Raw genomic sequence first — 12,209 nt, 5'->3', positions numbered from 1 at the left:
TCACTGTGCACAGGATTTAGTTGGAGTTTCTGCTCTGGCTAATTTGAACTGCTGTGATGGGAGAAATTACTGGAAATAAACTGTATTTTACCAGGACTTCTGTTAGATTTTCTAAGCCTTGTAATGCTTTTTAGTAGGAGAAGGGAGTAGTTTGACTAGTGATGGGGCAGGATTGCAGTTTGAGTGTGGATGTGTGGCAAATGCAGAGAATATGGAAATAAAGAAGATTGTCCAGATGTGGACAATCCCTGTGGACCTTTAACACGGGTAGTGCTGCCACTTGAAGTGACTCTGTGTCTTATTCCATTGTGAAGTGAGATTGGTGTGATCACAGGAAATGTCACAGGTTGAGTGAGATCTTTGCTGGGTGCTGTTCTCCTGCAGCTGTTCTAAGGGTGAGGAGACACAGCTGGCTCAGCTGTAGTGCAGTGTGACTGTAAGTTTTGGGATACTCAGAAGACCACTACTGTATATTTAAATGTCTTTTCCACATTATTAAACTTTAGAATATTGGAACTGGTAGAATTCAAAATTTGGATGGACTTTTCAATCCGTAAGTGGTTGCTTTCCTTGGACAACATATATAAACCAGAAAGATTTTCTTTCCAGCCTCAGACACAAGGGCAGGGATTTGTGAACTTAACTCATTATAAAGGGAAGCCCAAGGTGCTCTGCCTGACTTTGTGAATGCTGATTTATGTGTGAGTAACTAAATACGTGAGTTGGAACACTGAAGGTTCCTTCAGCTCAATTTACTTGCTCTCTGAATTTTAGCAGAGTTGTACTTCTTAATTGCTGGTTGTTGATGCACATTAAGCACCACAGCAGATCACTAAACTTTGGGCAACTGCAACAGGCTTAATGTGTGCTCTGCTGAGGGTGCAGGGGAGTGCCAGGGCAGTGCCAGGCTTTTAGCTCTGAAGAGGGTTGGAGGATACTTCCTAACTCAAGGAAATACCCTCAGTGCTCTGAGTGGGAAATTTAATTGAAATTCAGAAGTCTTGTAGTTGGCATGTTTAGTAACGCTGCGTGAAAAATTGTATTTCTTAATTTTATTAATGATTAGTTAGCAAGATCTATAACAGCTAGTAAAAAAGCACTTGAACTAACTGCCTGGCTGGGCAGAACTTTATCTTACAGCTGCAGAATGCAGCTCACCCCCTTCCCCCTCCCATGCCCCAGCTTTGTTTGAAGCTGATATTTTTCATATCTCTCAGTAGCAACTTGAAACTTTCTTGCTGATTGGCAAACTCGAGTCGTGTAAGATTTATGAGGTGCTCCAGGATGGGCTTATGCCAATAACAGGTGCTTCAGCTTAAACTCTTTAAGAGTTCATATATTTTTGTAAATTAGCAAGTGGAATATTGAAGTGGAGAAGAGATTAATCACAGTGATGATGGTGAAATCCTTCAGAGAATGTAGTGAGCACAGCTTGGCTCGGGTTTCAGTGTGGGGGCTTTCACTTGTGAGAAGCTGAATGCTGGACTGAGGATGTGAGGAGATGTAAAGCTAATTGAATTCTGATGCATTTTTGTCCTCAAATAGGTCTAGGAAATACTTTTTATAAAATGCTGCCTGAACTGTTCTAGAATGTCACAGAATTGATTAAACAAGCATGTCTTAACCCAAAATTTGTCAAATGAAGAGCAAGTTTTTAACCTAGAATTGAGAGAAAGCATGGCTGTGTGATGGTTTCGCTTCCCCATCCCTAGAAGGGCTCAAGGCCAGGTTGGACAGGGCCTGAAGCAACCTGGTCTAGTGGAAGGTGTCCCTACACATGGAGAGCAGTTGGAATTAGATGATCCTTAGGGTGCCTTCAAACCCAAACCATCCCGTGATTCTGTGATTATAGAATCATAGAATCATAGAATCGATTGGGTTGGAAAAGACCTCCGAGATCATCGAGTCCAACCCTTGGTCCAAATCCAGTCCATTTACTAGATCATGGCACTCAGTGCCACGTCCAGTCTGCGTTTAAAAATCTCCAGGGATGGTGAATCCACCACCTCTCTGGGCAGCCCATTCCAATGCCTGATTACTCTCCTGTAAAGAATTTTCTCCTGATATCCAACTTAAATTTCCCCTGGCGGAGCTTAATCCCGTGCCCCCTTGTCCTATTGCTGAGTGCCTGAGAGAAGAGACCAACCCCCACCTGGCTAGAACTTCCTTAAATAACTCACTGGAAGGAGGTTTCTTTCAAGTAAAATTTTGTATTTAATTTGGTAGGCAAGATGTGCAGGATGTGTTTGGGTGGCTGTACAGAGCACTGTGCGTGAGGCTCAGCCCTGTCCGCGGACAGCAGGTGCCGCGGGGCGCTGATGTGAGCAGACAGAAATTCACCCCGTGTGTGTGACGGGGATCACCTCCGGTGACTCCGGGAGGATTAGAAGGGTGTATGTGAGAGGGGCAGCGCTGCTGGAGGCAGCTTAAGTGGCAGAATGACACCATTTCCTGGAATAAACACGTTGCTGGGTCAGGCAGCCTGCGCTGCAGAGCTGGGTGATGTCGCTGCTGGGGTGGGTTTTGTCCCCGTGCCCCGAGTTCAAGCCCGTCCCCTCGGTGGGAGTTTGAACAGCAGATGAATGTGCAGGTACGTCGCTGAGCGAGGCCTCCACTGCTTGAAGGTTTGTGTTTAACCTGCACTAGACCTGTTGATTCTGCATGTTCAATACATTCACTGCGAAACAGAGAACCGAGTTATTTTTAAGTGGGATGTTAAGTTAGCCAGGCAAGAGCAGGATTTGCAACAACTTGTGTGTTTTGTAAGTGGATTGGATATAAAATACATTTTTACATTTTTTAAATTAAAATGCATATTTTATGTTTCTTTTTAAAATTAAAATACATATTTTATTTTTAAAATTTTTAGAATTTGCTTCTGAAAATGCAGGGGTTTTAACTCCCTGCTTTCCAGACCAATCTATCCAGCACAAGGGGATTTATCTTAGCCTGTCTCTGACATCTTGCTTGAAGGAAATTTTTGCATTATCAAGTAATGCCAGCATCCTAAATGCTATTAATTTGTAGCAAAATGATAGTGGTTAGTGTTTGGGGTTTCTGCTCCAGTTCACATTATTAAAATGTCAAAAACAAGTCAGTTTTGTGACTATTTCCAGCCTCAGTTTTGTCAGGGAAACAGTGACACCTGCTGCTGCACTCATTGGAAGGTTGATTCCTCTGTGAAAATGAAAAGCCTATTTGGAGGAATTTTTCAGTGGATTGTAAATTCTGAGTTAATGAAGTTCTAGAACAGCAATCTTGTAGTTCTGTCCTTTTCTTTCCACGAATTGCCACGTGTACTCTGGGTACCTGATATAAGCACAGTGCTTGCTGTGCTTGTAAAACTGTCATCCCAATAGAGACATTTTTGTTTGGTGTTTTAATAATTCTAGGCTATAACTTTCTTTCTGTAAATTCACTGGAAATGTAAGTCTTAAATTCCTCACCCAATTTTTTTTAACAATTATATTCCTTAATTGCTAATGACAGTTTTGAGAAGCTGACTTAGAGCTGGTCATAATTTTCGTGCTACAAGACCTTCTGCTCCCAAGTTGTAAGAGATCATGTTTCACTATTTTAAAATGCACAAAGTTAAAAATAAAATTTGAGAGGAGCGACACCGTTAACTACGTTGTCAGACCTCCCTGAGCACTTTTAAAACGTAGCTGTTCATTTTTAGTGTGGCACAACAGCCAGTGTATTCCTTGTACATGGTCACCTCTGTGCTCATGCTGCAGAAGCAGCCTTTACTTCCAGAGAATTTATAACATAAAATATCATATCTGAGTGGAGCAGAAGACACATAAGAGAAAATAAATGGAGAGGATGTATAGTTAATACATAGAAACTGGACATTCTGTGGCTGAGGGGACTTCTGAAGTCTGGGAGACAATGCCTTGTGTTTGTTCTGTTTGAGGGTGCAGAGAGGTGTGATGGGTTTTGGCAGAGATATTCTACTGTTACACTGACCACTGTGCAGTGACTGTAACCAAATTATCAAGTGGGAGGTGAGGCAGCATCAGAGTTTGTGCTGCTCCGAGTCCAAGTTGCTGCACCTTTCTGTGATCGAGTTACCACCTAAATCCCATTTTGTTTCAGCAACAGATTGCTCGTCCTTCTCAAGAAGAAAAGGTAGAAGAAAAGGTAGAAGAGGAAAAATCAGACAAATCAGAGAAAAAAGAGGAGGAAAAGAAAGATGAGGAGGAGAAGGATGAGAAGGAGGAATCTAAGTAAGTGTATATATACTGAAATACAATCGTTCCCCCCTAGACTGCAGTTTTTTGCCAAGATCAGAACAGGATTTGCATTAGCCTGACAGTGAAATCTGGACTAAAACTATTTCTGTTTAGGTTGGGTTTTGTGCATTAAACAATATTTTTTTGGACATACACATTTCTGTCTTGTTGACCTAATCAGACTGGTGGAAAAAGCAATGGGCTTATATTTTTTGTGCATGTAATAATCTCTGCATCTTGTTGGTTTGGGCTTTTTTGATATGTTCTATCACAGTGTTCATGTTTTCTTTGAAGTTGATAATATCACATATCTCTGTTACTCTCCAGCAACTCAAAGTTGTGGGCAGTAAGTGAATTCTCTTTCACTGAAGGCATATTTTGGGTTCGTGGAGTTTTGCTGGGGGTAGTTTGGGGTATTTTGTACATTGATATTCAGGAATATCGGCCCACAGTGGCTCTCTGAATGTGACTGAATCATATTGTAACTACTCCCAGAGAGAATACCAAAGAAAAGGACAAAACTGAAGTTGCACCAGAGGAAACTGAGGAAAGGGAGCAGGCGGCTCCTCGGGGCCGAAAAACCGCCAACAGCCAAGGTCGGCGTAAGGGCAGAATCACCAGATCAATGACAAATGAAGCTGCACAAGCAAATGCTGCTGCAGCTGCAGCCACTGAAGAACCACCTCCGCCTCTCCCACCCCCACCAGAACCCTGTGAGTAGCATTTACAGGACACGGGGACCCATCTGCTCGTCAGGCTCTTCCCTGGCACGGGGCTGTTTGCCGGGCACGCAGTGCACTTCTTTTTTGCTGTTCAGTATGACATCTTTATTCTTAGCCCTGTTTATAATTTTGTGACTGTGCAGAACTGTTGAACTTCACGAGCGTGACTTCATGAATAGTGTATGTGTGATCAGATGACTGTCAGAACCGTGTGAGGGGGAGAAAAGGCAGTTCAGCCTTTCTGTGGTAACCACCTTTTCTCTCTGTGCGGGTTCGTGACGGGTCTGTAGAGCTCCAGGTGCCTGTGGCACAGATTGACTTACAGGCTGTAGCTCACAGAGAATATTGTTGAATAAGTAGGTCTGATATTTGAGCACTTCAGGGAGTTTCATAAGCTGAAATAGAGCTTAGCAAGTCGTTGGTTTTGCATTGGATGGCAAAAGGCTTTTTTAGAATAAAATGTTATTTTCTTGGCTCATATGCTTAAAAAAACACAATGCAGTCTCTGGCTGTATTTTGGAAAAGGCTGACTTAATTTGTGGTGGTGCAGAAATACCAGAATATTCTGTGGTTGGTAAATAATTATCCAGGATGGCAGAGCAGGTTTTTTTTTTTTCTTGCAGTGCTCTGCTGTGGCAAAGTTTGTTACTCCTTGTGCTTTAGCTGGGTAGTTACAGGCCAGTGCTGTTCTAGAGCTTGTAACAACTCTTTTGTTGCTCAGATATTCAGAATATCCTAAAGAACAGAGTAAGTGGACAAATGAGTTCTTGTATAACTAAACATCAGAGACTGGTGGGCATTCTTGCTCAGTTGGTACAGTGGGTTTTGTCAGCAGCTGGACTGAGGCAATAGGGGGTTTTGCTTTTAGTTTGTTTCATTTTATAACCATTTTTGCAGGGTTTTCTGGAAAATCCAAAATAGCTTTTTGGTGGATCAGATACTTTATAGTGCCCCACTTTTGCTGTTTGTTAATGGAAGTTGGTGCAGGGTCTGTGTTCCATGTTGTGTGTAATGGTAGATTTTATGGAAAGGAAATGGAGGCTGGTGCAGGTCAGTGCTGTTCAGAAATTTAAACAGGATAATATAAAATCCAGAGGAATGAATGAAAAGCACTTTGCACTGCATCATTGTTAGTTTCCTGCTTGTTTTTACTTACTGGGTTTTTTTTGTTTTCTTTTATTTTTCTCCATTTGTCCAACTGGGGACTCAGTGAATACAAGAACAGTAGATTTCTTGACACCCACTCACCAATAAATAACCATTCCAGTCCTTTCTGCAGCAGTCAGTGAAACAGGATTGAACTAGCTTAGAGCATGTTGGATTGCTGCTTTTAGTAGTTGATGGTAATTATTGACATTTTAAATAAAATTGTAGTGATAAATACAGCTAAGTCACTTACTTGACAGACAATTAATCATAGTTATGTAGACAGAACAGTTTTGAGCAGTTTTCTCTGCTGAGATTGTGGTAGTTCCTCCTATATCTCTAACTTGGTTTAATGGAGATTTACTGCTTCCCTCTGACAAGAACAGCTTTCCCAAGTGACTTGAGCAAGCCATAATGTGAATAGATTTGTTGACTATGGGATGCATAATTGGTGCTATAATAGTGAATCCTGTTCTTTTCTCTGCTCAGTGTCTTTGTTTTTCTTTCAGCTTCTACAGAGCCTGTGGAGACATCCCGCTGGACAGAAGAAGAAATGGAAGTTGCTAAGAAAGGTAAAGCTTGTAAAGCTTTTGACTTCCTTCTGGATACTTGTATTTACAAAATTTCAAGAATTTACTGAATTACTGAATACAGTTGCTGTGATTTTTGCCAACATTAGGCTGAATGAATGATTTGAAAATTGCTGTTGATTTTTTTTCTAAAGAAAAAAGGAAAATCAAACATCTTTAACAGACAAAATAATCTTTTGAGACTCATGTTGACTCTCTTCATGTGGGCTACTTAGAACTGTCTGATATTGTACTTGGTCCACAGAAGACTTTGGAACAGATGAGAAGGTGTTTGTCATATGACAATTTTCAAGGTAACAAGTTTGTAAGATACAAAAGAAATTTTTGTAAAAGCCATTCTTTTAACAGGAAAGCTATAATGTAGTTTAAAACTTGACTATGCATTTAGCAGACACTGTTACCTGTGAATTTTATGCATAAAATCAGAATTTTTGCAGAAGTGTCACATGTTGGCAACAGCAAAGAGTTAAGCTGAAGGCTTCTTAAGCAGACATTCAGGTTGACACAGCTTTTCTTCACCCCATAAGTCCTTATCAAATACATTATCACGGTGTTGTTCTCTTAAGGACAGCAGTTCTTAATCTTACCTCCCCACAGGCATTGTTGTTCCACTGATTTGGGTTTGGATAGCTGAGTTATTTATCATAGTAACTGTTGGTTCTTATATGTTTGAACAGGTCTAGTGGAACATGGGCGAAACTGGGCAGCAATTGCCAAAATGGTTGGGACAAAAAGCGAAGCTCAGTGTAAGAACTTCTACTTCAACTATAAAAGGAGACACAACCTGGACAGCCTCCTCCAACAGCACAAACAGAAGGTGAGTGCAGTGGGCATTGAATGATTTGCAGGGGAAAACTTGGCACCTTTCTGAAGTCTTTCATCACACTTCACTAACACTGTTCTGCAGTCGCCACTTGTTTCCTTTTCTACTTGTTTTTGTGTTGTGACATAAATCTCCTAGAAAGGGCAGCTGGTGCTCACTGACCTGTGATACTCATCACTTCTTGCTTTAAAATGCAATAGAAAGTTTTCTGTCAGATAAAACAGTCAAGCCTGAAGAGTTCTTTGGTGCCCTGAAATCCACATTCCTCATCAGTACATCAGCAGCTGTAGATGTTCAGGTCATCGCTGCAGAACAGTTCCTTGACACACAGTAATCACTGACCTTACAAAACAGAGCAGGAGAGTTGGTAGAAGTCCAGAAACTGAAAGTTTTGGGGCATCTGAAGTAGAATCCTGTGTGTTGGAGTCCTCTAAACTGCAGTGTTATCCTGTTCTTCTCTTATTGAAGTGAAGAGCATCAGTGTCTGTTGCAGCAGTTCTGTTGTCCCCCAGACCCACCATGGGACAGTGATTTCTTCCCAAACTTGTTTTTGATCAGGAGCAGCAAAAGCTGGCCTGAAGTTGAAAGAGTTTCCCCTTGTGAATGACTGTGCTAAATAGAGATTCTCTGTCTTTCGTTGCAACCTCAGACTGGTAGATGAGAATGCCTGTAAAAGGCAATAACACTGGCAAATTCTCAGTACCTTGTCCATGCTGTGTCTTGCTCAGTCTTCGCGAAGGCCCCGTGAGGAACGAGATGTGTCACAGTGTGAGAGCGTGGCTTCGACTGTGTCAGCTCAGGAGGATGAAGATATTGAAGCATCTAATGAAGAAGAGAACCCAGAAGACAGTGAAGGTAACTTTTCTGGGAAGGAAACTTGTGTGTGCACAGAAAGGAACCTAAACTTTGTGCCCGTTACATGCTCAGAACTCTGGGTTCCACTGCGTGATGTGCTGTTCAAATGTTGCCTTTCAGTTGGATTTCAGCAACTGGAACTCAGTCAGGGGGCAAAAGCATTCTTAGTATTGAGCAGCCTAAAGATTTTACTCTTTATTGTTTTGAGATGCTTTGATTATGCTGTCATCTAGAGTGTTGAAACAAGGTGAATCAAATGTGTGTAACCTTTGGTAGCTGATAGTCTCAGTAAAGCATCAGACAAGCAAATTCATTTTTTGTTGTGTTTTTTTTTTATAGATATTTGTTGACTGCAACTGCTAATAATTATAGGCACTCAACATCAGTCAGTCTTGGCTGATCTTTTGTAGAGCAATAGGCAATAGAATTCGTAAACAAGGAATGAGAGAATATGACTAAGTGTTGGGGATTTGGGTTTTCAATTGTTGGTATTTTTTAGTCGCAGTGGGTGTGAGTGTAACTCAGCAAATTGTCCATTTCTTTAAGAAGTCAAAATGAATTGTTTTGCAGGTGGGTAGGTTAAAATTGATGGATCCTTATTGCACCCAGTTTGTTAGATCTCATTGACCTTGGATCTTTATGCCAAAACATTTTTTTCCCCAGGTGCTGAAAATAGTTCTGATACAGAAAGTGCTCCATCTCCAACTCCAGCAGAACCTGCTAAACCAAGTGAAGAAGCTCCATCTGAAGGTGCTGCTCCGAAGGTAACCACTGAGGCCCCAGCAGAGCAAGAATCTGCCATTAAACCTGCAGCCAGCACATCTCCCTCCTTAACAGCCCAAAGTGTATCAACAGCTGAAACTCAGAACCCTGAGCCACAGGTTAAGGAAGAAATAAACAATGAGGCAGAAGAGCCCATGGAGGTTGACAGTAGAAGCCACGCAGCTGAAGCCAAGCCTGTGATTACTCTCCCTGTTCATACCAAAGTAGAACCCGTAGAGACTGAAATGAGGCTACCAGAGAACATTCAAGTGAAAATAGAGAGTGATACCAAAGAGAGAGAGATGGAGAAACCCAAGGAAAAGTCCGAACCGGAGGAGATGGATTACAGTCTGTCACAACAAGTTAACACAGCAAGGCAAGAATCCCATTCTGACAACGACTCGAGTGCCACCTGTAGTGCTGATGAGGAGGTTGATGGAGAACCTGACAGACAGGGGTGAGTTCAACTGTTTAGTGTTCAAATACTGACATCTTTAAGAAATTGTTTAAAAAGTGGTTTTACTTGATAGTGATCCAAAAACTGTCATCGGTAGAGAAAGGGAAAGAATTTCTAAGGGGTCTTTGCTGGAAGTGCAGCAGAGGGAAATACTGATTTAAAATTTTAATGAAAAGGTGAAAGAAGGGTCTGCTAAGGCAGGTAAGGCAAAAGTCTGTGGTGACAGAGTTTTGGAACCATTTATCTTTTGGGAATGGCTGTCACCACGAAGGATATTTGAAGTCTTCTCAGTATTCTGTTGGTGCAGTTCCTGTGTATCCCCAGTGCAGCTTTGGAGCCAATGCCCCCTCCCTCTTACTGGCCTTAATATACACCCAGTACTAGGGAGAGATGTTAAATGTCAAAAGTATCCAGTGTCCTGCAGTGCATGTGGTCTTTGGAAGAGTGCAGGTTTTCTTTCTGTGCTCTCTTGCCTCTTCAGACATCATCTTTCCACAAATGTCTTAGCCCTCCATGTGAAATTATTCTGTTGTAGAGTGCTGTAGACTACTTTATTTTCTGTGGACTAAATATATCTAGAGTTTCGTAACTGTGGTGATTTTCCAAAGCATTCTTTATAAAAAAGGTTGCATTGTTGTAGTACTGCATACATAAATTGCTGATTAGGGAGATTCTAACACTTATTTTGGTATTTCTGTGTATTATGAAAATACAGCAACATCTGTTGCCTATTCTACCAGATGTGCTATGGGACAAAACACAACAATCTGATTTTTTTTCAGCTATTTATCCAGCACGTTAAATATGTTGGTTTTTTGAAGTTGAGAGCTGTGCCTGAAATTTTTTTAATGTGTTTAATCTTGATCCTTTTGGTGATATTTTTCCCATCTATCCCTTTCTCCAGTATCTTCAGCAGAGAGTCAAAGCCCTCACTGTTAAATCCCACTGGGTCAATACTGGTATCATCCACAATAAAACAAGGGCAGATGGACCTGCAACAGCTTCACCACCGAGCTGCTGTCATCCCACCCATGGTATGGGAGTGTTTGTTGTCCCTAAAACTGAAGAAAAAAAACCCACAAAAAACCCCCACGAAACAAATGAAGAAAGATATAATTTGCTTTATTATCATAATGTTGAGGGTAAATTAGATTAAGTACAACCGTATATGAAAGGAATAGCTTAAAAACAGGGGTGGGCTGTTTGAAACACTCAGACTGCAGCTGCTGCAGTGGGGGAGTTGAGCTCCACAGTTGCTCCTGTGTTGATGTACCTGATGTTAACACCTTGCCATCCCTGCAGGTCTCCTGCAGCCCCTGCCCTGTCCCTGTTGGCACCCCAGTGAGTGGTTATGCTCTGTACCAGCGGCACATCAAGGCCATGCACGAGTCAGCGCTGCTGGAGGAGCAGCGCCAGCGCCAGGAGCAGCTGGATCTGGAATATCGGAGCGCTGTGAGCCCTTGTGGCCCTTCCAAGAGCCCTAGTGTTGAGTGGGAAGGTGGGTGTTCTCACACCTGTCCTGGGATAACCCTGTGTTTTATGTACATGTGTTACCCTGGTGCCTCATAGGAGAATGGAAGTTTAGTGTACTGATAATTAACTGTTCCTTTGTGGTGGCTCTTGGTTGAAGGAACCTGTACAATGTCACTGAGTAAGATTCATGTGCTGAATGTTACAGTGTTAGAGATATCACAGTTGCATAATTCTGCATTTTTAGATTTTATATTCTCACGTGTTGTTGCTGTTGCCCACACAATATAATGAACTTAAACCATTGTGCTCTTTGAAACTCAAATATTCTGTATTTAAATGCATAATGATTTTAAATTATGTTATGAAAATGCTTCACCTTAATTACTTTTACCAAAGTAAAATGAAAGAAAGATAACCCTTTTTTTTTTTACCTGTTAAAATAGTGAGAAGGGAGCTTGTAGATTTGTGGAGAGGAGGGTAAGATTGTGGGGTTTGGAAGGTGTTTCTTAGGTGGAAAGTCTGGAGTTGCTCAGAAGTATCATTTACTGCATGAATAACTCTTGGCATTGGCAGGAGGGTGTTATGAAGTGTGGGAAAGTTCTGGGAAGAAGTTGAATTGGCTTATGACAACGTACACAGGGCTTTGCCATGATTAAAATAGTCAAGATCCTTTAGAAGGCTGTTATGGAGTGATTAGTGCCACCTTTCTTTGACTGTGGAGGTTAAAGATGTAACTTTACAGCTAGAGCAGACTTGTTCTGGCTCGTTATTTTGAATTCTTCAATTGTCCATTGCCAAATAGAAGAAATTTCTGTAGTTCTGATACAGGATTTTTAACTTCCTACATTCAAAAAAGAAATGGTTTTTCCCTTTATGGGCAATATCGGTATTTGAAATTTGATCTCAAATTTCTCTGGGCAAGCAAACAAAGAAAGGAGGAGTTCTGTCTGGTGGGACTGGCATATAAGTCTTGTTTAACTTGAATGTAAACCTGGTTGATACACATGATTTGGAAAGGAATCTTCTTTAAATGAAGTCTTTTTCAACAGTAGAGCTTTCATTTACTGTTTTTCACAGTAGTATGAGAAAGTATGAGAAAGCTTTGGATATAGAAGTATAGACAGAAGAACACATTAAATTAAATTT

At 41.3% G+C, this 12,209-nt stretch overlaps 1 protein-coding gene across 3 annotated transcripts in view; it reads left to right on the top strand.

Annotated features, from left to right (window-relative positions):
• Nucleotides 1-12,209, top strand: part of NCOR1 (nuclear receptor corepressor 1) — a 61,316-nt gene that overhangs the window by 29,220 nt on the left and 19,887 nt on the right. For 2 of the 3 annotated variants that reach the window (XM_027660106.1, XM_027660105.1), the window contains exons 15-22: nucleotides 4,099-4,229; nucleotides 4,731-4,948; nucleotides 6,613-6,675; nucleotides 7,371-7,510; nucleotides 8,245-8,371; nucleotides 9,035-9,590; nucleotides 10,495-10,624; nucleotides 10,893-11,088. In XM_027660106.1, the coding sequence (XP_027515907.1) occupies nucleotides 4,099-4,229; nucleotides 4,731-4,948; nucleotides 6,613-6,675; nucleotides 7,371-7,510; nucleotides 8,245-8,371; nucleotides 9,035-9,590; nucleotides 10,495-10,624; nucleotides 10,893-11,088 (1,561 nt within the window). Of the gene's footprint in view, nucleotides 1-2,481; nucleotides 2,591-4,098; nucleotides 4,230-4,730; nucleotides 4,949-6,612; nucleotides 6,676-7,370; nucleotides 7,511-8,244; nucleotides 8,372-9,034; nucleotides 9,591-10,494; nucleotides 10,625-10,892; nucleotides 11,089-12,209 lie in introns of those variants that run through there. The other variant, XM_027660107.1, reaches the window with a different exon arrangement.

Source organism: Corapipo altera, unplaced genomic scaffold (genome assembly GCF_003945725.1).
Source record: "Corapipo altera isolate COAL_440 unplaced genomic scaffold, ASM394572v1 271, whole genome shotgun sequence".
Taxonomy (NCBI): Eukaryota; Metazoa; Chordata; class Aves; order Passeriformes; family Pipridae; genus Corapipo; species Corapipo altera.
The sequence above is the reverse complement of the archived record's forward strand: the minus strand, read 5'-3'. Positions and strand labels throughout refer to the sequence as shown.